The following is a 25,719-nucleotide window of genomic DNA, read 5'->3' on the forward strand; positions in this document are numbered from 1 at the left end:
AGTCCCAAAAGCTAACACAATGTTAAGCTGTATAAGGAATGGGATGGTGAATAATACAGAGAATATTCTAATGCTCTCATATAAAGCAATGGTGTGACCTTATCTGGATACTGTGTGGAGTACTGGTCACACCATCTCAAAAAGGATGGCGCAGAACTAGGTTCAATGAAGAGCCTGGAGAGACTGTCCTATGGAGAGAGATTGAAGAGTGGGATTGTTCACTTTAGGAAGGAGATGAGTAAGAGGGGACATGATAAAAGTATATAAAATAATTAATGAGACAGAGAAGACAGATTTGGAGCTTCTGTTCTCCGTCTCATCATACAAGAACCAGAGGACATGCAATGAAATTGAAAGGTGGGAAATTCAAAACCAATAAAAGGAAATACTTTTTTATACCTGTGGAACTCACTGCCACGGGACATCACTGAGGCCAAGAACATACCAAGATTCAAAATGGGATAAGACACGTTCAACAATATCATGATCAAGAATATCCAGAATTCTTATAATTAATGACGACAAATTTTGGAAAGGCTATGGAGCCTCATGCATCAGGGCTTAAACCATTCTCTAACTGATAGAGATCCAGGTGAGACCTAATGTGGGGGTCAGATTCTCCCACATCTGTTCACTGCAGGGTTCTTACAGCTTCCACTGAAATAGCTGGTGCTGGCCACTGTCAGAGACCAGATACAGGACTAAATGGATGGATGTTGGGTCTGATCCATTTCAAAAGCCATACAAGGTGAGGTTGTGCTGCCATGTCTCCACCAGGGGGTGCTGTTTGCTGGGAGACTAAACAAAGCAGAAGCCTGAAGTCCCAGAGCACTGGCCACTGTCCACCACCACATGCGGTGCAGGGAATTGGTGATATCCTGAGAAGGAAACAGTTTACAAGCATTAATGAGCTTTAGATGCAACACCATGCCTCCTAGCCACTTCAGGAGAGCCCTGAACACACACACATTTGCTGGAGATGGACCACAACCATTCATCCAAATTTAGCAGCTGTGGTGGTGGCCCCAGGGACCAGACCTTTCCTGAAATGGCAGCAAGGACAAAGTGTGCAGGTTGCTCCTACGTCAGCAGGCCCTGCTCTTGTTTACAAGGTCTGGGCTGTTTCATTTATCTTCAGCAGGTGAGAGGGGGCTGAATTTACAGAGGGTGTTTGTTTTTAACACGCCGGTATCACTGAACGAAAGTGTCTGACTGACAGCCTGGGATGCCAAGGTCTTGTATTCATCCATCCCACAGGCAATCTACATGCGTGTAAGTGAAGGGAGGCACTGGTGGCAAGGCCTGGGTGCCTTCTCTCAGATAAGCCCAGGTGCTTCCCATGTGGGAGATCCCAAAGCTGGGAAAGTGCCACATCCCAGGGAAAGAAAGAGGAAGGATGATTGAGGCACTGGACTGGGTCTCAGGAGATGTTGGGTTCAAATCCCCGCTCTGTCACAGAGTCCCTGTGTACCCTTGGACATGTCACTTAATCTCTGTGTGCCTCAATTCCCCATCTGTCAAATGGGGATAATAATACTCCTTTCCTCCCAGCCATTGCTTCCCTTGTCTGTTCAGATTGTAAACTCCTCAGGGCGTGTGTGTGTGTGTGTACAGCACCTAGCGCAGTGGGGCCCTGGTCTCAGTTGCAGCCTCTCGGTGCTGTGGCAACGGTATTGTTAATCAAATCACAGTGGGACTTGGCAGGGATGGAAAGTCACTTTCTCTCCCAGCAGCAGGGAGGGAGGGAAGTGAATGTATCAGCAACTTTTGTTACAAGTAGCACAGTTACTTCAGTTAGTGCTGTTCTAACCAGGAACTTCAGGCTATTACCCATCTCTGGAAGGTACCCACTTCGACCGCTGTTGGGCCCGATGCCATGGAGAAAATCTGGCCAGTTTCTACATCATGGAAGTGGTGCAAAATCATCCTTCTAAAGTAGCAGGGGATGCCACTTAGCCACAGGCTGCTGGACAGACTGCATCATGAGGGCCCAGTGGTCATTGGCTTCGCTGGGGCTCCTCTTCCCCAGGACAGCCTGTCCAATGAGCTGCCTGCTGCGGCCTCTGGCTCTGGAGCTCATTTCATAAATGGAGACCAGGACTGTGTAGGCCCCAGCAACAGGCTCAGCAAGATGGAAGAGGAAAGTCTCGTTGAAGATGATGACTGAGGTTCGGGCCCTGGGGCTGGATTTCTGGTGCTTCTGTTTGTGGAGATTGCAGGAGATGTCTATTCTCGCATATATATCTGGGGCAGGGAGAGAGCAAGAGGGAAAAATGAGGATACAGGACATTGTGAGCATCCATCAGACCTGACATTACTGCTCTGTGGACTCGATCCTGCACCCTTTCGGTGGGAAAAGCTCCCACAGACTTCAGTGGTGAAGAAGGAGGGCTGTAATGTTACCCATAGATCAGATTTGGATCCTGTGATCCATGCACTTATGTGTTGGTGAACCACGACGGTTTCACAAGGTATATGCTTAGCGCCAGATTCTGCCCTTGAATGTGTGTGAGACTCCTGCTGAAGTCCATGAGAATGGTGTATTGGTATCAAAAAGAGAATTTTACCCTTACTGGTAACGGGATGGTTACACTAAACCCAGTTCCTACTACACCTGTCTGGAAACAAGGGAGCGAAGGCACTGGAGAGTCAGGCCCCTTCCAAGTAGAAAGTCTGAGGGTGTTGGTGGCAGGGCTGGTTCTATGGGTGGGCAAGCAGGATAGTGCCCTGGGCACAACTTCCTGTGGCATACCATACCATTGTACCACTCTGGTGGTGGGGTTTTTTGCACAGTCTCTTGGGGTGTGTGCACGTACATCAAACATTTTCCACCCTGGCTGGTAAAAAGCCAGCTCTGCTCCTAGTTGGAGGAACCCGCTTGAGGATAGAGAAACAACTGGTCTTGGGGCAAGGAGATCTCAAAAGCAGTGGGACTCTCTGCTGCCCTTGTTCTACCAGAAAAGAGAGATCTGAAGGTGGAAATATGTCTGCAGGAGTAGGCAAGAAAGAAACCACAGGAAGGGCTGCCATTGCTGCTAGGGGGTTTGCTAAATTAGTGGGATGGGGTCGCCAAGAGATCCAACTCACTTATCCCCTAATGCTACCTGTCAGTTTCCACACCATACAATGCAAGAAGAAAACAGCCCCATATTTCCGTCCCCAACCCCCCACCCCCCAACTAGCTGTTCAGGCAAAGGAGGAGGATGTCACTGACGACAACGGGCCCAGATGTGCCATCTGGCTGGGTGATGCTTGATACAGGATCCCAGAGGTCACGGGAAGGAAAAGGTGGCTTTATATGTCACCTTTTGTGTTTCCCTGATTCTGGAGACAACACAGGGCCATTTCAGCCTTTGTGCAACTTAGAGCAGTCTCATGGCTTCTCTGAAGTGTGTCCCTGGCCCTTCGGAGCTGCCCCCACAGCTGAACTACAGGAGCACAGCAACACTGTGGCCACATCTCTCCTCCCCCCACGGGGTTATGTCCGTTGTATGCTACCTGGGGATTTCTCCATACTGAGGGAATCCTCAGGAGCCTGACTAATCTGGCTTTATGGCAGGTACAAGGTCCAGGTTCTCTGCTCTGCCCCTTTGCATCTCTGTGTTGTCTCGGAAATGGACTAACACAGAGAGAGTGTGTGTGTTTGTGTGTGTGTGTAGGGTCGGGGGGGACGGGACTGCCCACCTAGGGAATAGTCACTCAAGTACCAGTAGCGGAAGTCACTGTGCTGGGTCTTTGTGTTTGTGTTCTTCCATTATCACTCATGTGCTTTGATTCTCAATGGCATTCTGCCCACCCGCTGCTGGGGGTCAGGGCTTCAGCGGTGCTCTGAGCCAGCGCAGCAGTGTTCAGTGGGGTTTTGGCAAATACTCCCCTACCACTGGACAGCAGAAGAGGAGCTTGAGTGCTCTCTCTCATACCCTATCCTTCCCCTGGGAAAGAAGAGAGGCCACAGACAGAGCAAGCTGGAGAGATACAGAACCTCAGGCAACCACAGACAGTAGGTGAAATAAATGCCTTTACTCTTCTCTGGACTGCTGCATACGGAGGCAGTTTTGACCTTGAGCAGCCCAATTTCTATCTTCTGAGAGATGGGGAGACACTTCAGCGACACAAGGACTTCTCCAACGAGGTCCTGTGAAAGGATAGCGGGCAGTGTTGTGACTAGCCATCCCTGACTCTATCCTCCAGTACACACACGACTCAACTGCCCCTGCTGAGAACAGCATCTCGGCCTGCCACCCTCTGGCTACTTTCTGAGGGAGGAAAAGCTAAACTTGGGGAGGTATTTAGTTGCTCTGAAAAGCCAGGGAGGCTATTTACGGTCCAAGTTAAACCCGTGTAAAACTGGAGTGACCCTTTAAGCAGCAAATGACTCCTCTTTACAGTGGGGTAATTAGGATCAGAACCTGACCCAGGGACTAATAGCACTGAAGCCAGGCAGAGCATGAGCAGGGGTTGTACAAAATGTGTCCCTCTCTCCCAGCACTGCCAACCCCTACCCAATCCTGACCTGAATGCTCCCCCTACACGTCCAGTCAGGCCTGCCAATGGGGGGGCACAAACGGGGGCAATTCCCCAGCGGCCCGGGTGATTTAAAAGCCCTGTGCCCCTTTTAAATCGCCTGGCCGCATGCGGGGTGGTACCGGCAGTGGCGAAGGCAGCCAGGCGGGCACGTGGAAGCCCTGGCCGTGCCGGAAGAGCACGTCCAACAGTGCAGCCGGCAGCTCACTGGGCACCAGCCAATGCAGGCTCAGCACCACCCAACTGTCAGGCGGACCTTTCTAGGGGACCCATTGACCGTTCTGCCCTGGGCAGTGCCGTCTCTAGGTTATGGCAGATCGGGGCGACTGCTCCGGGCCCCGCGCTTTGAAGGGGCTCCGCGGGCCACCAGCGCAATTGGCAAGCGCGGTCAGTCCCGGAAGTGACGGGTCAGTACCGGAAGTGACTGATTCGTCACTTCTGCCCCAGGCCCTAGGGACGGTCCTGGCCCTGGGGCCCAGAATTGCTGTCGGCAGGCCTGCTTCCAGACATCACAGTGTCAGACTCACTCACAGGGCTATCAGGAAATCTCCCCAGCCAGCCAATTTGTGTTAACAGTCCCCTCAGCCTGTTTAATGAGAGACCCATCTCTAAAGCTTACACAGAGACAGGCCTCTCAGCTCCTCTCTGGTCCGCGGAGGGTCCCTGCAGCTGGCTCTGCTGAGGCATGCTCCACCATGCACTGCAGGTGCCAGCAAAGGGAACAGCAGATCCTCCCTTCCCCAATCCACCTGAGACATGGGGAGTGGGTATGAAGAGCCGCCCGGCAGCCCCGCCCCGAGGCATGGAAGAGGACTGAAGTGAACATGCCCCAGCAGTATTCTCATAACTGGGCTGCAATGTGAAGAGCCAGTAGCTGTCCCCCATGCCCTGAGGAGGGGAGCTGCGTAACAGGGAGTCCTGCCACATGGCCTCAAAGAGCTGCATGTGTGTTCTGACAGGGATGTGTTTCACACTCACCTCACACAGCTGGGAGGGTGCTAGGAGCAGTGCAGAGAATTAGCTCCACAGGACTCGACACTTATAATAGGAGAGCCTGTCTTTGCCTGGAGAGTTCCTGAGAGCCAGTTGGCCCCTGCGCTCTATCCCCATGATCATGGGGCCATGGTCTCTTTTTTTTTTTTTTTTTCCCCTTGGAGGCCTTTCCAGCCTGGTGCAAAGATACCACTCCCAGACCTTTCTTGGGTGGAGACCATTCATTGCACTACATCAGGTGATGGTTTTGTGATGTGGATGAATAGGGAGAGAAATCCAAACTTTCTCTTGTGACACATTTCAGGGTGAGACCCACCCCCCAAGGCCCTAGAGTTGTAGGTTTTAAGTCCACAAGGTACCATTTTAATCATCTAGTCTGACCTCCTGCATAACACAGGCCAAAGAACCTCACTCAGTAATTTCTGCATCAAGCCAAGAACTTGTCTGAGCTATAACCATCAGTGGCAGGTGAACCCTGGGCTCAGGGAGGCTAGCGCCCAGCCCAGCCCCCCCCCCCTTGTGCCCTAGGCCCCATCCCTCCCACCAGAGCCCAGAGTGCACAGACACACCCTGCAGCCGCCAGGCCCCTCTGCCCCCAGCTCCAGAGCACTGGGAGGGCAGCTCCCATTCCCTGCAGGCCAGCCCCCATTACCCACAGCCCAGGGCCCCGGCCACAGGGGAAGAGCCACCCGCAGCACAGCACCAGGAATCAGGAGGGGGCAGAGAGGGGGCCACACAGGGCTGTTTGAGGAGGCTCAGCCTCCTCCAGCCTTTGATACCCACCACCCATGGCTATAACCTGTCTTTTCAACAGGCATTCTGTCTTGATTTAAAGACTTTAAGTGCTGGAGAATCCACAACATTCCTAGGTTGTTTCAATGAAACTATCCGCACTGTTTAAAAAGTCCCCTTTATTTCTAGTTTGAATTTGTCTGGCTTCAGTTTCCAAGCACTGGATCTCATTTTGCATTTTTGCTAGATTAAAGAGCCTCATATGAGAAATCGCTTTCCCATGTAGATACTTGTAGACTGTAACCAAGTCACCTCTTAACCTTTGCTTAGATAAACTAAATAAACCTAACTTCTTTAGGCTCTCTTAAGGCATGCTTTCCAGACCTCAAATCATCTTTGCAGCTCTTTTCTGAATCGTTTCCAGTTTTCAACATCTCTTTGAAGTGTGAATACCGGAACAGGACACAGTATTCCAGTAATGAGCTTGCTAATGCCATATACAGAGGTAATGCAGCCTTTCTGTTCCTCCGTGATATGCTCTTCTTATACATCCAAAGGTCTTGTTCTCTCCCTCAGCTAGAACATTGCCCTAGGGCTCCTGTTCAACTAGGTATCTACCAAGGCCCCTAAATTCTTTGCATTCCAGTGACATAGTCTTCCAACTTATAAGAGTGACCTGCATTCATTGTTCCTCGATGTATAGCTGTGTTAGAATGCATGTTGTTGAAACAAGCCCACTTTACCAAGCAATCCAGCTTAGTCTGTATAACTGACCTGTCTTCATTATTTACCACTACCCAAATTTGGGTGCCTTCTGCAAATTTTACCCATAATGATTTTATATTTTTTTCAAGCTCATAAAGAGATTGGATAGCATTGAGCCAAAAATAGATCCCTGAAGGACTAGAAGCCCCCCTACTGGAGGACAGTTCTTCATTGACAATTACTTTCTGTTACCTGTCAGTTAACTAGTTTTCAATCCATTTAAAAGGAGCTGCATTGATTTTTTTTCGTACAGTACTAATATTTTTTATCAGAATGTGTCAGGAGGGACTAAAATGAATGCCATACAAAAGGCTGGGTATGTTATGTCAAGACAGTTATCTTTATCAAACTCTTGACCTAATAAAAAATGGAAACAAGTTAGGTGACGTTTGTGTGGTGATCAATTGCAGTTATCAATTGTACAGTCCATTCCACAGAACAGCAGTACCCTCTCCTGGGTGCACAGGATCCTACAGGTTGGTTATCCTTGTATTGTAATTGTGGAATCAGTGTTGTTATCCTATCCCCCCCCCCCCCCCCACTGTTAGCACTGGAGCTGTATGGTGGAGCAGCGTGGCATACCCCAGCCTCTTCCATGAACACAGACCTACTCTGAGACCTCCTGGCTTGTAAACACCACCATGTCACTTATTTACAGTGTTTTACTCCCTCCGTCAACAGCTATCTGTGTCTCTACACCCTCCTACTTATCTCAGCTTTCTAACCCCTTCTCCAAAAAGGAGAGGAGAGGGTGTCTCTACTCAGCAGGCTCCTTTTAACCAGGCTCTTCTGGTCTTTCCTGTTCAACTTTGTCTTCCTCTCCTCCCCCAGCATATCTTCCTGTGCCTTTTTTTATAGCTTCCCTGTTAATGAGCTAATTGGCTCACTAGCCCCACTCTGGCCTGGTAATCCAGGTAGTCCTCTGTCCAGTTAGGCCTTCTCTAGGGGAACCTATTTCGAACAAATAATGACCAGAGTGCTGGCTCAAATGCCAGCCCTCAGCACTCCATCACAAGCTGTCAAGGTGTTAATGCAACAGTGCTCCACAAAAACGACTATACGAGGCCTTTGTCTTCTCTGAAAATCAGTAATGTGGAGGGGGACAGAATATGGAGATGACCTCTGAGTTACGGTGCTGAAAAGAGCAGCAGCTCCCTTGGGAACTTCCTGGTCCCTACCTATTTTCCTCAGTACAGGTTTGTCCTTGTATAAGATTTTTTTCCCCAGCATGCCCTTCAGGGGGCTGGCTCTTTAAATTTGCCAGCGGCAAGCAGCTGCAGCCCTAAAAGGGCCTTTATGCAGCTGTCAGGATCTCTCTTTTCAGTGCAGCTGGTGGCCTCTTTCCAGGGCCAGTGCAAGGATGTTTCACGCCCTAGGCGAAACTTCCACCTTGCGCCCGCCCCCTTCCCCCGGGAGCCCGGTGGCAGCTTTCCGCCCCCCCTCCACCCTGAGGGGCCCCCACGTGGCAGCTCCCCGCCTCCACCCCTCCCTCCCCTCAGCCCGGGGAGCCATGCGGCAGCTCCCCGCCCCCCCACCTCGGCCCAGGGAGCCGTGCGGCAGCTCCCCACCCCAGCTCACCTCTGCTCCACCTCCTACCTGAGCACACCGCTGCCGTTCTGCTTCTCCCTCCTCCCAGGCTTGCGGTGCCAATCAGCGCCCCCCTTCCCCCCCCCGTTACTTGCTGCAGGTGGCCCTCCCCGCGTCCCCCTGCCCCCCTACCCCAGCTCACCTCCCTGGAGCGCGCTTTTGGCCACCCCCAACCACTTGGCGCCCTAGGCGGCCGCCTAGTTTGCCTAGTGGTTGAACCGGCCCTGCCTCTTTCTCTCTTCTAACTGGTAGGTATAATGGTTTTCCTTGCTTAGTGACAAGGAGATGGCCCATTCTCATAATCCTGAGATCTCCTAAACAACTCTGTGTTGCATTAATCTGGGAGTCTGGCTCTATAGTGGTTTTGAACCCTGTCAAATTCATATTGATTTCACGTAATTTTGGCTATAACTTAACAGTATCAAATCTTTATGTAACAGTTAAATGAACAGTTCTTGTGGCAATAAACTGTCTAAGAAAGGCACTTTCATCCATTCCTTGTTCTGGGAGCAGTGCAAGCCAACACAGTGTGGTTCCTATTACAACAAAGTGTGTCTGTAGTTATTGTTGCTTATGCAGAGGGAGGCCGATACTGCATTATGTTCCTCTAGTGCCAAACTATGGCCTTTGCAGTTGATACACCCATGCTGGAATACCTGAGAACAAGGGCAGTTAAAGGGGCCTGACTTTAATAAAAGGGGCATTTTGAGTCACACTTTATATTAAAGCTCCGTTTATAAAGGATTGATATTTTAATAAATGGTTAATTATTTGAGTTGTTGGACTCCGGGTTGCTTATAACCAGCTAGACTGTAACCTGTTTATAACCATTAGCATTTATTAACCTTTATAAATGGAATCTAGAATATAAAACGTTCTCATTTTGCACCTTCCCACTACACAAACACGCACGTGCTATTTTATTGCAGGTAAAAGCTCCCTGATGGACTGAAGTCCTGCGTTAATCCAGGAGCGGGTATATCACTGGCAGCAGCAGTATAAGCCTCTTCATGCTGCCCCACCAACGGGCCTCAAGCCTGACCCATCTATGGGGTACAGCTACACTGTAATTAAACACCTGCGGCTGGCCTAGGTCAGCTGCCTCGGGCTTGTGGGGCTCACGTTATGGGGCTGTTTAATTGCAGTGTAGGGATTTGGGCTGAAGCCCTGGCTCTGGGAGCCCAAGAGGAGGGAGGGTTCAGCCCAAGCCCAAATGTTTACACTGCAATAAACAGCCCTGGGACCCTGAGTCAGCTGACAGGGGCCACCACGGGTGTTTAATTGCACTGTAGACATTCCCTGAGAGAACAGACCCGACTCCATGCTCCCAAAAGCCACTGCCTCTCTGCAGAGCCTACAGGGAAGCATGTGGAGCACAAAGTAGGCCTGTAACGAGGCCTCTTGCTCATTTTCCATGGTATGTCCCATGCTGACGGAAGGCAGGGACTGCCAGTTACTGCCTGAAAAAAGTCAAAGGCTCTTTATCCCTCTCCCTGGAGCCATCCATTCAGTGCAATCATGTTGTAGTTACAGTATGTGAGGTCACACAGGAGCCATTACCTTTGTAGTCTTCTGTAGCACCTCACAGAACTCCATAGGTTGGGAGGCCTTTAGTTTGCTGAGGGTGAGCCTCACTTCCCCCAGCACGGTGTGTCTGGAATACTTGTTGAAGTGTTTAACCTATGGGACAGAAAGAATCAGCATCCCCCCCACAGGGGACACAGGAGCAGGGCTATGCAGTGCCACATCCCCTGAAGCCACTTCTGCTTAGGCCGGCTCTCAAACTTGGCCTTTGTTTTTCACACACAAGGCCTACGCTCCATGTCCAGGCATCACATTCTCAGGGCAGCTGTCTAAATCCTACCTGCCAGGCACCAGTTTTGAAGGGGTCATTATTGGGCTGAAATGAGAGCAAGGGAGGCACATCCCCAGCAAATAAAACTTGGACCCTTCCCTTCCCCTATCATCTGAACAGGCTCCTTCAAGCTCTCCTCTCTCCCCACCGCTCTGTCACTTCCTTCCATTGGCTTCTCCTTCACAGTTAATTCATTTGCAGTGTAAAGAGCACGCAGGAGCACTCTGCACAGCTCAAGATGGGCTGTGCAAAGGCCGGTTTATGCTACCCAGGCATCCTGGGGCTGCTCTGTGCCAGGCTGGCCCCAGCTGTCTGCTAGGAGCATCCCAACGTCTCTCTATGCAACACCCTCCCACCCCCCCCCCCCACATGTCAAGAGAATCCTCTGGTGGCTGTTCACATGGGGTTCAGGACAGCTCTGCATTGTCGTATCTTTCTGTTATTAAAAACAAAATCTTTAAGGCTGTTCCTGCTGGGAGAGAGAAAATTCATTGTTTTCCCTTTTTGGAGGTGCTCAGATCCAACAGCTCAATATCCAGTACATTATAGAGGCGTAAAGGAGCCGTGCAAAGATTTTCTAACACAGCTGAGGAGCTTGCCCTGCAGATTTTTTTTCTATCTCTGCTCCAGTTTTGTCTCCTTCCATCTTTCACTCTCGCTGCACGGCCTCTTCCTCTCTAATTTGTAGCTCACTGTTGCCCTAGCACTGGGCCTGTAAATGGCTGATCGAGTCATTCTGGTCATGGTTATTTGGTTAGTTGCTTGCTGCATTTCCTTTCATACACCTGCTAGGTACTTTGTCATTGTAAGTGCTATATGTAAGTGAATAAGGAGTAAATGTAATTAGATGGGAAAACTGAGGGCTAAATAGTCGAGAAGCATTGGAGTACTGAGCCACGTGGAGCATTGCCAAGGCATAGCAGGTGTGTAGTGACACATGGGAGTTGCTGTATTGGATCAGACCTGCGGACCATCCAGTTCAGTACCTTGTCTTTGCTAGTGGCCAGTACTGGCTGCTACAGGCAAGGTGCAAGAAATGCTGCAGGCGGCAGTTATGGGATAACCTGCTACCAGGGAAAATTTCTTCTGAACCCTTATTAGAGATTGACTTGTGCCCTGAAGCAGGAGGGTTTGCATCCTTTCTGTAATTCCTAGTGGTGATTATAGGTTTTCAATCAGTATTACTGCAACTCTGGATTTTCTTGTGATCTATATAGGTTTCCAGAAACTTGTGAATCCTTCTAAGCTCTTGGTCTCAATGATAGTCTGTGGAACTCATTGCCACAATATAACTATATTCTGGGGGCGGGAAGAGTAGAAATATGCTGATTTAACAATATAACATCAGTAAGAGAATGGAAACAAAGGAACCAGCCTACATTCCAATAGAGGAAAAAATAAAATAAAACCATAATCACATAAAAATATGCATAAATATGAAACACATTCCGGGGCTGCTTCCTCAATGCCATGAAAAACTGACCAGCTAAGTCAGAAACCAGAAAGCACCTGATACAGCTACCAACACTTACATCTAGGGGACTTCCTCATCAGCTCCTGTCTTGGGAGCTGAACTGTATTGGAACAGATAGTACTTTTGTTCAGTTCCTTGGCATAAGCTCCCTGTCTCTGTAAGCTCTTGTAGCAGAGGAGAAAAACAAAAAAAAAAAACCCTATTAATATACATAAAGGCTTAGGTTTGGAGCCCGTTCTCTGTGGTGTCTCAGGTTACGGGGAGGACGAGCTGTGCGTAGTGAGGAGTAGTAAGGAGTCGGGGGTGCAGCAGGCAGGCTGCCCCAGGGCTGGGGCGGGGGGCCAGAGAGGAGGACTCCCCCAAGCCCTCTCCCCACCAGCAGCAGCGAGCGCTGTGGGAGAGGGGGCCTCTCCCACCCCCGGCACGACACTCACCCAAGCCCCCCCAGGATGCTGCTCAGGAGGTCCAGGCAGTCTGAGCCCCCCCCCCCCCCCACACACACACACAGAGTCACTTGCAGGGGTGGGGGGGCTGCCATGCGCCTCCTCCGTCCGCAGGTGCAGCAGCTTCCTCAGCCGGCCCCTGGTGCAGCTACCTTGTAGCCGGCAGTGGCCAGCAAGGGAGCACAGCACGGAGCGGCAAGGGGCAGCAGCCCACTGCCCTGGGCAGGCAGGGATGCTCAGGGGGAGGAGCGCGGGGGCAGCAGGCGGGGCCAGAGGAGAGACCCAGCCCCGAACATTGGTGGAACCAGGCCCTGAATTTGCTGGAGCCCGGGCACCACGGGCCCATACAACTCGCCACCCCTGGACACTCCTTTGGAGTGAGCCGTGGATGAGCAGAAATGCTGCGGATGGAGAAGAGCAGCGAAGAGCTGGCCTGCGGGTGAGTGACCACAGCTGTCCCCTCATTACCCTCAGATGCAGTGCCCCAGGCAGCCACCTGCTTGCCCTACATTTGAAGGTGTCCTGGGAGATCATAAACCATGTCTGATTTCCCTTGAAGGAATGTGGTGCTTTCATCTTACCCTTTCTCTCACCCACTCAGTGCCACTACGCTCCACTTCACCCTAGCTATTATTCCTCAGCACCTCCCAGGTAGGCAACTGATCCGCTACAGGACCAAGTGTTTACCCCAATTATCCAGAGGGAGGAACCATGGTTCCATAAGCTGTTGATGGACCAAGAGTGCAAACAGATTTCCCCAGAGAACCCTTGTGTCCAAGGGGAGAGAGAGAGGCAAAGCTAGTGAAGCTATCTAGTGATCACAGCCAGTCCTGCATCAGAGCCATCAAATCTCACTGACTTAGATACTACCACTCTCCTCAGGCCCCAGACGTAAAATGCCCAGGAACTGCTGTTTGAGCATTTCAGATGCTGATATGTCTAGGGGACACCAGCCCTTACCACCCGGCCGGTGTGAAGGGAGTTTGTGGCCACAAACTATTCATGTCACAATGAGCCCTGCATCCTAATTGGCCACACAGTGAGACCCTGTTAGTCTCAGAAAGGCCGTGGCGTGAACGGGCCTAGAGAATGCATCACCTCTTCCCCCTTCACAGGTGGAGAGAGCAAAACACCTGGAGGAGAGCATTGGGGAATTTTCCCATGATGCACCTGTTCTGTAGGTATAGAAAAGGCCCCATTTTCCAGGGCCTTAGCTGAGCCTCTTAACAAGTACCTGACAAAGGTAATGAGAATGAGCCAGCCCCACCTCCAGCTTCACAGTGCTCTTCTCCAGCTCGGCCTCCTGCAGGGAGCAGACAAACTGGTCGCCAAAGGCAGGTTTCCTGCAGTTCTTCACCACCTGCGTTTGCCACTCGTGGACCATGCACTGGAGGCCAGAGATGTGAGATGGGACCTGCCTCAGCAGCCGGACCCGAACAGCAGAGTCAGCACTTCCTCGACTGGGCAGGCCTGTCACTGCAATGACCGTCAAGAGCAGCTCAAGTTGCTCCCTGTGGTAGAAGAGGGAGAATCTCAGCCTGCCCCGGGAGCTCTCCAGGAATTCTGGGTTGCTGCCCACACTCTCCAGGTTCTTGCTGCAGATGCAGGAGGGGAAAAGGCATGTACCCAGCTTGTCCAGTTCCTCTTGGAGCTTCTGGATCTGGAGCAAGAGAGACTGGCTCTTTAACAATGTAAGCAGGCAAGACAGACATCTATTTTCCTCCTCCAGTCACTGAAACTGAAGGTCTGTTTATACCTAATGGTGATCTGCCCTTTTGGGCTTGTCTGTACATGGAGTGATTCTGGAATGGCTATTCCTGAATCACTTCATGTGTGGACACTGTTATTCTGGATTAAGAGATGAAGTGATTCAGGAATAGTTATTGCATTTTAAATTCATACCCTACCTTAATGCTAATCAATTTTTAAGTATAGACAAGCCCATTTTTGTATGTTGAGGGGCCTTATATGGTCTCTGTGAGTATGTGTTGGATATGGTTAGGCAAGCAAGATGTGAGGAAAGTGGTTTATATCTCTTTGGGCCAAATCCTCAGTGGTTAGAAATCAGGATAGCTCCATTGACTTCTGTTCAGAAGTCTTTGTTGCCTCTGAAAATCATTACAGAGGACATGGAGGGGAACAGAATATAGACTAGAGCATGAGCCCTGTGATACAGTAGTGCAAACCTCACTACCAAAGCAGTGCCTCTTACTAACGCCTAATCACTACCAACTCTTGCTGCCCTCTTATAGGCATTTTTTCCTAGTATGCCTTTCTGTCTGGGGCTGGCTCTTTAAATTTGCCTGGGAAAGCAGTTACTGTCCTAAAGAGGGCATTTTGTTTGCTGGCAGCACCTCACTCTCATCTAGCAGGTAACTACTGTAGCTCTTCTGGTTTCCCTTTCTTACTGCTGGGCGCATTCCCATATTGACTGCAGTGGAGCTATGCCCATTTATGCCAGCTGAAGATTTGGCCTGCTTGTGTGCCTGAGAGCTTTGCTGTTACTCCTCTCCCAGTCCATCCCAGAGAGGCCTAGCTGGCAGGGAATCTCCACAACCTCACCATGAACCAGAGTGATTCAGGTTCACTTTGGGCCCTGGCAGAAACGGCATCTGCTGTGTTAAGCAGAGTAGGTATTACATGAGTGGATAAGGAATCAGGAAGAAATGAGAAGGGGGAGATTAGAAAGTATTCAAGTAAGAACAAAAACCTCTTGGAGGAGGGAATAAGAGGTGGAGAGACAAACAGGAACTAGAAATCAAGATTGTAATCCAACAGGAGGAAGTTTTCCTTTATGCTCCCCAGATATTGCTCCTTCTGTATCTTACATCTCTCCAAGCCCCTGACTCTCTCATGCCCACCTGCAGTTCTGAAAGCTCTACGAAACAGAGGAAAGGGTTCTTCTCCAGGACTCATTGCTAAAAGTTGGTATCATGCCATTTCCAGTTGGAGCTGCTGACGTGCCCAGACAGCTTCACAGAAGAGAGATCAAAGCTGAATTTGGCTCCTAGAGGCATGTAGACTCTCCAGCAATACTCCTCTGTCTTGGAGGCTGAGGTATGGTGAGGAGTGATTACGCAAGTACAGTATCATTGTGAAATCAGTGGAGATTGCAATACCCAAGAGAATAATGCGATTGAATGGGGCCAGCGAAAAGAGAAACTTGGTGTCTCAGTGATTTGATGCCTTGGCTTCTTATTCCTCGGTTCAAAATAGGTTCAGATCTGGATTAGATCTTAAGGGAAATTACTTCTGTGGTGTCTGCCCCACCTACCTATTGGACTTTTTCTCCCCATCACCACAGGCCTACTGTAATTGAACTCCGTTTGTTTTTGCCCTTGAGAGAGGCCCAGGGCTTGATTAACAGGGGATGCTGAAGGTCAGGAAGATGAAAGTACCTTGGAAGATGGTGAAGAATCTTTCCACAGCACTGCCCACACCATGGTCAACTCTAGCTGGGATTAGAAATATCCCTTTACTGTGTCCCAGTCACTTCTGTAATTGTGCTGTTGATTAGCCAGGCCTGGGAAACATGGGATTTCCTTCAGCATCTGCTTCTTTCCCATTTATCTTAGTAGAAGAGAAACCCCCTTACGATGTAGAGCAGGGGTCTCAAACTTGCATCACCAGGAGGGCCACATGAGGACTCGTACTTTGGCCCAATGGCCGCATCACCCCCCTCCCCGCTACCCCCACCTCCCACTCCACCCCCGCCCCTGCCTGCAGGGTGCAGCAGGGGGCTCAGGGCAGGGGATTGGGGTGCAGGAGGGAGTGCGGGGTGCAGCAGGGGGCTCAGGGCAGTGAGTTGGGGTGCAGGAGGGAGTGTGGGGTGTGGCAGGAGGTTGGGGGTGTGACAGGGGGCTCAGAGCAGGGAGCTGGGGTGCAGGAGGGAGTGTGAGGTGTGGAAGGGGGTTGGGGTGCAGGCAGGGGGCTCAGGGCAGGGAGTTGGAGTGCGGGGTGCAGGAGGGGTTCGGGTTCTGGCCCGGTGCTGCTTACCTTGAGTGGCTCTGGGGTGGCAGGGGCGCGCACCGGGGGGATGGGGAGCAGAGAACTCCGTGAGCTGTTCTTGCCTGTGGGTACCTCCCCCGAAGCGTCCCCATTCCCGGCCAATGGGAGCTTCAGGGGAGGTTCCCACAGGTAAGAACAGCTCACGGAGTTCTCTGCTCCCCCTCCCCGCGGGGCCGCAGGGAAGTGGTGCGGGGCCCTCAGCACCACAGGGTTGGCAAATCCACGGGCTGCATCCAAAGCCCTGGGGGCCGGATCAGGCCCGGGGCCGTAGTTTGCCCACCCCTGGCCTGGAGGTAGTCTGGGGACGCGGCGCACTGGGGAGGGGACGGTCGGGGCCGCAGGGAGCTTGGCGGGCCGCGTGTTTGAGACTCCTGATGTAGAGTATTTTTCCCCTTGGAAATTGGTCAACCACTTCTCAGTTCTGACCCTTTTGTTTTGTAATCAAAAAACCACCTTTGACCCTCTGCAGGTGCCCTGGGGTTAGCACACTTGCCTTGACATCAGGAAGGCTCTGCTTAGCAATATCAAGGAGAGCTGGTTGCAGTTTATTCCCCAGGATGCCATTCTCTGCCTTTGTGTCCTTACAGGCTTCACTGAGGTATTTCTTCTCTGTGAGAACAACAGCAAAGATTAGTGCAGCAGCCTGGAGATGACATCTGTAAATATAAAGCCAGGGGCCAAGGTTTTCAAAGATGATTTTTGGGTGCCCAATCTGAGATGCCTTTCAAAGAGCTGGAGTTTCAGAAGTGCCCTCTGAAAATCAGACCCTTCAAACTAGACACCTAAAAATCAAGCCACCCAAAATCACCAGTTGCTTTAAGAGCCTGGCCAGGATTTTGAGAGTTGTTGCAGGAATGGACAGGAGTTCACCGTCACCTTCTCTTCCCCTCCAAGTACAACACTGCAGTTAGCAAGGTCCATTATTGGGGAGATTTCTTTCCTCTGAAGGATCCAGTATGGATCACTGCCATAGTCAAGGTATTGGCCAGAGGTCTCAGCTGGTACAGAACATCCTATATCCCAACTTCATGGGGCGGCTTGCTACCCATTTAGGACAAAAGTGAAAATCAGAGAATTCTAGGAAGATATATTCGCATAAAGCTCAAGGTTTGATAATCCCATACAGAGGAAATCAAACTCGATGATTATCTTAACCTTTCAGGTCAGTGTCTGAACTTGTCATGGGTAGGGAAGAAAGGGGATATGTGAAAGAGAGAATATAGTTTCTTTGCTTGAAAAAAATGATCCTAGCACACTCGGATTGATGAGACTGGGGTGAGTAGGAATCTAGGAGTGTCAGGCTTGGCAATGAGGAAGTAGCCCTAAGACCAGTGTCCCTCTGGGGGTGAGATGACAGATGGGCTGATTCAAGCTGTGACAGATGGGACGTGGGAGGAAGTTTTGCTAATGTCTCTGGGCTGGTGAAATCTAAGCAGCTGCTGGCTGGAGTCATGGTACATCCTGTGTGCTCTGGAGTTTCTGGGTGCAATGGGCCATTGTAAGAGGAAGAACCAGTAAGCAACACATTTTCAGTAAGGAGAAGTTGCCTTCCCCTCCATTCTCTTCTCACACATAGAGGTTACTTTGTATTGACAGGAGGAATCAGGTTCCTCTGCCCATCTCGGAGTGGGATTAGGCAAGTTAATAAACACAGAGCTTTGCTGCTGCAAGAGGGTGATCACTTTTGTGCAGCCTGGGGACAACAGGATCGGGATCGCAGAGGGACACTCAGAATAAGCTGCTGCAATTTGGGAGTCTTATGGAAAACCCAGCTCTAGCATGTAACCTTGTCCCAGATTGAAATGGGGGTAGTGAGGAGGAACGCTCTCTGCACCAGGGGAGGAGGAGTTATGGGGCAGGTGCTCCCCCAAGCCAAGGGGAGTTACACAGAGAGCTCTCCCTCTGCTTGTAGTAGAGGAGGGGGGCAGCACTGCTCCTCACTCCCACTTAACCCTGCCCTGTCTCCTCATACGGAGTTGTTCTAAAGCAGGAAATTGTTCTAAAGCAGGAAGTTGTTCAGACTGCCCTAGGAAACATATTAAGTGGCATTTCTTATCCACTCCCCACCTTCTAAATGGCAAATGCTCAGGCCAGAGATTAAAATCCCAAATCTGGCTCCAGTAGAGAAATGCCCTGGCTCCCATCATGTGGTGTCAATTACATTTTAAATACACATCAAAGGCCAACAGGGCTCACAGATTTCCTTATCTTCATGCCCATAAAGGAGGGAGAGTCCTCCAGGAGGGCATTAATCCCACCCCTTGTGCTTATTTTCAGCCTTCAGGGAAGGTAGAGCTGAGCAGGGAGCTGATTCCCTGCTGCTTTGTGCAGCTGTCTTTGTGCCACTGTTGAATCCATCCCTGGCACGACACTGATCCTGAGATGAGACTTTGGGAGCTCAGTAAGTGCAGACATGATTGATAAAACTCCTACTTTGCTCCTTCCTTTGGCATGTCTATGCCTCGATTTAAAGAGCTCCAGGTAAGCTGGAATATAGCCCTTTTCCTGTCTTCCTTTGGCGAGGAATACGTTTTGTAAATTCTGCCCTACAGCCTCACTATGGAATCAAGAAGAGGAAACGGGCTAGGAGGCAGGAAGCCCTTGTATGTGCACATTGGGGTAGCACCCGAAGGCTTCCATAGTGCAGACTCGTAGCCAGAGATAGTCCCTGCCCTGAAGATCTTGCAGTCTGAAGGATAAGAACCTCTGTCTTGGCACATTTGTGCTCGGTCCTTCCGTTTGCTCCCATGTGAAGGGCCTTTGTTAAGGGTGAAGTATCCTAGAGACAGAGACTTTTTGTGGCTGGTGTGTACTGTTGCCTGGTACTTACTTCTCCCAAGTTTTCTCAGTTTCTGGCAGTAGCGCATTTGGCAGGCTAAAATGGTTAGAGCCACCAAAACCAGGAGGATGGCTAGTGCCAAAATCCCATACTTCCAGGTGTCGGGAAAGGGCAGCTGTAAACTCTGCAAGTGAAGCAGAATGGAGTCCTCTTGAGTCATCTCCCCTGTCTGTAAGAGAGGAGGAAGGAATCAGTGCTGCCATTGGAGCTGCCCACAGGCTTTCCCAGGGGTGGACAGGGTCCAATACAGGGAAATTGTGAAGAGCAGGAGACAAGGAGCTGGTTTATAGCTGCGTGCTTTCCAGAGTATTGACAAGGGACTGACAAGGTTGACAAGGGGTTATAGTTGGTTTCTGGTTTGGCTACTTAAGATGGGGTTAAATCACTAGCCCTTGAAAGGAAGAGTACAATTTACCCCATCGTTATCAGCATATCAACCTCCAGCAGCAGCCAAGAAACAGTCCCCAGCTTTGGATAACAGCTGTTCCAGGAACCTGCTGCCTAGTTCCACAGTGTAAACAAAGCCCAAAAGAAACTTCAGCCAAATGTTCTCTCCTCTTTCTGTACAAAAGCCTCCTCAATGCATGTAATTCCTACACCTAGAAATGTGCGTTGTCTACACTAGGGTATTTTTCCTATGGTTTCCCACCACTGCTACCACCATTTCAGCTCCACTCTTGATACGTGGTGTAGACAGGGCTCCAGTCAGCCAGCAGTGACAGTGCATGAAGCTTCTTGTTGGTTTGGGGCTTTTGGTATAACACCATCTGCCCACCAAACTCTCTTTGTCAGCTCATCAGCCCAACCTCAAACTTCTGTTCAGCCAAGGAACCTAACCAACCTTCCGCCTAACTCACAAGTGGCCATAGTGATTCTGATGGAATTGGTGTAGTTCTGCAAATTGGAATTGGTGTAGGTGCAAAGCAGCCTTGTAAAGCTCACCAGCTAACAGGGAGCCTGAAAAATCAGGGCTTATGGCACTGAATGCCTTTAGTAAAGGGGGAGGCAGCTGCCATGAAAGATTTGTTGAAACCTACAAGAGGAGAGAAACAATTCTGGCTAAGACTTTGCCACTTGAATCCAACATTGGCGCTCAGGTGGCTTCTTACGAACTGCCATGAGCTGGGGATGCCCTAATGTTTTCCTCCCAGCTGAACCATGCTATTCTCGGTTGGAAATACTCTGACAGGGTAAATTACCTATGCCTGCTCTCTTACAAATTCTAGACCAGAACGCATTCACACACCAGTCGGGGTGAGCGGTGAGGACACTGGAGATCAGAGGAGAAGATGGAGGAGAGGGAGGTGGGCTAGCACCTTCCTAAGTTACCCTGTACCAGCCAGAGTTGGCACTGCTGCTGCCAGTGCTCAGCTCTGATTCCCACTGACTGGAAAGATGGACTTAGTGGAAAGACATTGATCTAAAAGGGCATTTGAAACACCAAACTCTACCGACTTCAGTGAGCTTTGGATCAGATCCCAAGTCTCCTCTATCGTTTCAGAGCCTGCTCCGTGGACAAAGGCTCTAATATTACTCATGTATTTGGGTTATTCATTCAGAGGAGAAATAATCCTGAAGAATTAAATGCTAACTGGGTGGGGGTGGCTTTACCTGCCAGGTCATGGTACACAGCCAGCCACCTAGTGCAGCAGGTACAAACTACAGACCAAATTCTGCTTCCAGTGATCCCCTACAGCTTCATTGTTGTCAATGATCATTCAGCAGAGGCAGAACATTTGGTCTGAAAATCACTTGCAAGCAATCCTTACTGAGATTAAACTGGGATTGTCCCCCTCCAGAGCCTGTTTCCACAGAGCCCAGCAGGGATGGGGGTAGTGGTGCGCTGCACACTGTAGCCACTGAAGACTTGTCTACATTGCAGGTGCGTGCGCGGGGGGGAAGGAGGAGTGTGTTGTTTTAGAAAACCTGTCAACTAACTTGATGTCAGACACAACTTAGCTCTTAACATAGAGCTTGTGTCTTAAAAAAAAAAAATCTCTTAACTGGCTGTAGTTATCTTGGGGAATTGTGTTCAAGAATCTGTCTTCAATAGCAGGCCGCTCAGGAAACCAGATCCATTTAAAAAAAATAAAATTGTGTCCCTTTCTCATTGTTGCTCCTGTTCTTTACATTATATTAGAGGTCTCAGTTGTGATTATGCCCCACCCCACCCTTGTGCTAGGCACTGTACAGACACATAATGAGAGAGACTCCTTGTCCCAAAGAGCTTAATAATCTAAACAGGCAGGAAAAAGCATAGGTGAGGGAAGTGAGGTGACTTGCTCAAGGTTACACAGCAGCTCGGTGACAGAGCTGCGACTAGAACCCAGGTCTCATGAGTGTCCACCCAGTCCCTCACCACTAGATCACGCTGCCTCTCTTTTGCTTATGTACATTGGCAGATGATCTCTTGAATAATAACAAATTGTACAACACCAAAAAGATCCCACATGCACGTGCTGTCAGCGGAAAGAAAAACACTAATCTCAGCCTCTTTCTCTTCTTCCCATTCCTCTACCCATCCTAAAATAAGGTTACATCCAGAAGAGTGCAGTCTTGTGGCAGGTAGCACTAAGAGGGGATGGACAGCCTGCAGGAAACAGCACGTTTATAGCGGTACAGGCACCCACAAGCTGCAGATGTTACTTGATTCTCAAAAAGAAGTGTTTCTGTTCCTAAATTTCCCCCTCCCCAACCTTATTGGTGGCTCGCTTAAAACAAAAATCCTACCTTCACACGGGCTGCTGGAAAACAGCTTCTCAGGGTCCCTCTGTGAGCCCGTGTGCACACTGTCTGCAGAACTTCCAGTACAATGAGGGATTGGCATCCTGTACCAGAAAAACAAGTTCCTGCCTCGTTCAGCAAGAAAAGAAAACATCTAATACTCATGCAGCCAATTCAGAACGGGTTGTACACATGAAAATATAGACAGATCTCCTTTTAATTAGCTCAGGCAAAACACACAGGGCTGGAGGTTTGGAAGAGCACAGCTCCTACTTAAGTGTTTGAAGAGGTGGCCAGACTTTTCCAGGGCTCTGCATGTGCTAAACTCTTCTGAAAATCTGTCATTAAGTGTCAAGGTGGGAGCTGGTGGACACTAAGAATCCGTCTAGTGGTGCTAGCACCTCTGCAAATTGGCCGAGGGAAATGCGCAGCATTCGCCAGGGTGCAAGGAAAGAGGGATTGCCTTTCAGACTGATGGTGGGAGTCAAATGAACACCTGCTGCTCCCTTGAGCTCCGGGGGAAATAAATGGTGAAGCTGGGAAAAAGAAAAATCCCCACCTCTCTCTGCCCCAGGGCGGTGACAGGACTGAGAGGAGAGAGAGCAAGGAATACAAGCTTTACTTTTGCTCTGCATTAAAGGAGCATTTTCTCTGGAAACAGGCGTTCCCGGCAATGCTGCACTTGGACAAAAGAACATTTTAATTCTGCCAAGGCAAGAGCAATCTCTGCCAGGGAAAGCGTTCCGGACGAGCAAGGGACTGAGTCCGCCATAAAGCAGACAGTAACTAGGAAGGCCCTTGTGCACTTGCTAGCACACCTGATTTTTCTCACTCACCTGAGTTGAACACCTAGGGCTAGATCATCAGTTGCTTCCGAGCCATCTTCATGCTTCCCTGCGGTTGCCGATGGCCAGTTCAGGCCCCTGGCAGAAGCTGGAGTGGCCTCAGGGCTGCTGTAAGCTACCAGCCCCAAGGGGCGGTAATGCCAGATGGGAATTGTGGGAACTACTCTCCTTCAGGTTTTCCTTGCTAGAAGTGGGCAGTGTTAAGTTACTGCAAGCTTACGTGGGCAGAACCCTGGTGGTGGATCGGGGGAAGTTTCCCTCTAATTTTTCCCCCTTCCCTCATGCATTTGTACTCCTGGTCCCTGCTGAGCTCCTAAAATGTCGGTCCATTTCTCTGAGAGAACCCCTCTCCAATCAACATGGCTCAGGGCTCTGCTAAACTCCTGGCCAAGAGGAAATCATGACCCCTTTATGTTGCCAAGCTTTCTAACCTCAGGGCCTACTGTAGCCCCTACTGCATTTGCAAGCTGAATCTATCCCCGTATTGCTGATTGTATTGTTGTAGATCATGTAGCCATTATTTGAGAGCATATCTACCTGTGATCCAACTTGCTGCCATGCTTCATGTGGGGATTTGCTTATGACACCGTATTTAGAAGCTGCAGCCCCAAAACAAGCTTGCTTGTGGCATGTCTAACTTGGCTTTAGTTTTGTAGAGCACAGTGTGGACGTAAGAATAGGTTCCGGGGAGTCTGCTTTGCCGTACATAGCAGTTCCATGACTGAATAACGCATGACTAGGACTGCCTCCTCTTTCTTTGTGGGTAGTGCTCAGAAGAAAAATCTTGAGTGCTTTATATTCTAATTACCCCCAAGTGCAGCCAGAATTTTCAGTTAACACCCTTAGTAAGAAAATTGCTGTCTCGTAGCCCTGGACTACACTACAAAGTTAGGTCAATGTCAGACAGCTTATGTCGACCTCGCTCCATAAGCGTCTACACTAAAATGTAGCTCCCACTGATGTAACACCCCCTCCACCAACTTAATAACTCCACCCCTGCGAGAGGCATAGCAATTTGCGTTGACCTAACTACGTCGACTTCTGTCAGTGTAGACGCTGCGTTGCTTACATTGACTGTTGTTGCCTTTCAGAAACCATCCCACAGTGCCCCACACTGGCAGCTAAATCAGTGCAAGCGCTCCTGGTGAGGACATGCGTCACCAGCACAGGGAGCATAGTGTGAACATGCAAAAACTATTTAATTACTGCGGTGGCTGTACCTCAATGTAACTTAGGTCAACTTAATTTCGTGGACTTGCCCTTACTTCGAAATTGGGAGCTTAATTAATTAAGCAACAGTTCTAAGTCACGGCAGGCAGCGTTTTTTTCTAGACAAAAGTGAGCTGTAGCTCACGAAAGCTCATGCTCAAATAAATTGGTTAGTCTCTAAGGTACCACAAGTCCTCCTTTTCTTTTTGCGAATACAGACTAACACGGCTGTTACTCTGAAACTTTTTCTAGACAGTGACAGCATGTCACAGGGAATGGTTCTGAGCTCAAAGGCAGAGGGGGGCTTTGATCACCTGTGAAGTGTAATCAGGGCACTGAACTGAGTGTCTTATTGCAGCTGTGGAACACAGGAAAATGAATACGTAAGATTTAATGAAACAATCAGAGCAGTGTCACTATGGGTCTGACACTCCTGAGAGATGATCAGAATGCCCCAGTTATGTGCAGAGTTCTAAAGCCATTTTCTGAGTCCCAGTGTGTCATGCAGTTTGGATGTGACATTTACCAGTGATTTAGGAAAATGGCTGATATAAAGAGATATTTCTAGATCATTTGCATCAGTCACTTGGGATAGTGGATGCACAACCTGCAGCCATTTGGTTCTCTATTACACAGGCTATTTGTAATGGGTTAGTTTGGCTGAGTTGCCTTGTCTAGTTGGCACAGTTTGTGGAGTCCCCCAAGCGCTCGTTGGACTTGCTGTTTGTGTTCTGCGCAGAACCCTGGCCATGCCTTGGGATCCTCGTGGGCTGTAGGCAGCTGCTCTCTTAGGTGAGCCAAAAGGGAGCCTCTTCCTTGGCCAGAAGAGGCTGTGTTGAGCCTGTTTCAGCTGGAAGTCCTTCTCTGCAGAGACTACATTTTCCTCCCCGTCTTGAAGCAGCCCCAGTGCCTGGTCCAACACTGGCTGCATCTGCCAGTTGGCATCAGACATTAGAGAAGCTGTAAGAGTCCCCCATCTCCCACTTATTGAATAGCTGGACTGATCATGTGTATCCTGCATGTTACTGCAGCCAAGACTTGTGCCAGGACCACTGGATTCATTCATATAATAGTCCTTGTCTGGAAGGGGCCAATGCTTTTGATGGAAAGTGCCAGAGGCAAGTACATGTCACCATGAGATCCATAATTTGGCCTCCCCTTTCAGTTCTGCCCATAAGTAGTGAAAACTCTTTCCATCGTGTACATACATGCATGCCTGCTTGTGCACATGTTTGAACTTCCTGAAGTAACTGAGATTTTCTCACTAAGGCTGTGTCTACACTATGGAAACTATACTGGTATAGTTATGTCTGCATAATCCCACAGTGTAGACACTGCCTACACCAAGGGAAGGGATTTTTCCATCAGTGTAGGACCACCACCTCCCCGAATGGAAGCAGTCTTCACTCGACCTAGCTTTGTCGGACCCAGGGGTTCGGCTGGCATAGCTTTGTCACATATGGGTTGTGGTTTTTCAAATCCCTGCCTGATGTAGCTGTATCAACCCAAGTTTTAAGTGTAGACCAAGGCCAAGCATCAGTCTTGTTCCTCCCACCCACCTTGAATCTACACAAGATCAACTGGCCGATGTAGCCAGGGGAAAAAGAAGTGGTGACAGCCCAGCCACCCCAGAATTCCCCCTCACTCCTAAATTTGACATTCTGCCCTCCTTCCTGCTGTCATGATCCCCTTCCCAGACTCCAGCGAGGCCTGCTCTGTAC

General features: G+C 49.9%; 1 protein-coding gene across 1 annotated transcript; it reads right to left on the bottom strand.

Moving 5' to 3' along the window:
* Nucleotides 1–1,775: 1,775 nt before the first annotated feature.
* On the bottom strand, nt 1,776–25,019 carry LOC125637990 (synaptotagmin-1-like). Its single transcript, XM_075129035.1, has 8 exons — nt 24,668–25,019; nt 21,951–22,048; nt 19,212–19,389; nt 16,875–16,990; nt 13,641–14,033; nt 10,162–10,281; nt 4,024–4,135; nt 1,776–2,244 (listed from the first exon to the last, which is right to left on the bottom strand). The coding sequence occupies exons 1-8, from the start codon at nt 25,017–25,019 to the stop codon at nt 1,931–1,933; spliced, it is 1,683 nt and encodes a 560-aa protein (XP_074985136.1). The 3' UTR covers nt 1,776–1,930.
* Nucleotides 25,020–25,719: the final 700 nt, after the last annotated feature.

The sequence above is a fragment of the Caretta caretta genome, chromosome 6 (assembly GCF_965140235.1).
Source record: "Caretta caretta isolate rCarCar2 chromosome 6, rCarCar1.hap1, whole genome shotgun sequence".
NCBI classification, from domain to species: domain Eukaryota; kingdom Metazoa; phylum Chordata; order Testudines; family Cheloniidae; genus Caretta; species Caretta caretta.

Coding starts and splice junctions, on each gene's coding strand:
- LOC125637990 (XM_075129035.1), bottom strand. CDS start 25,019: ATGCAGGATACACATGATCAGTCCAGCTATTCAATAAGTGGGAGATGG. Junction 16,991..19,211: donor ACTGAGAAAACTTGGGAGAA/GTAAGTACCAGG, acceptor TTGTTCTCACAG/AGAAGAAATACCTCAGTGAA. Junction 10,282..13,640: donor AGAGCACTGTGAAGCTGGAG/GTGGGGCTGGCT, acceptor TCTGTCCCATAG/GTTAAACACTTCAACAAGTA.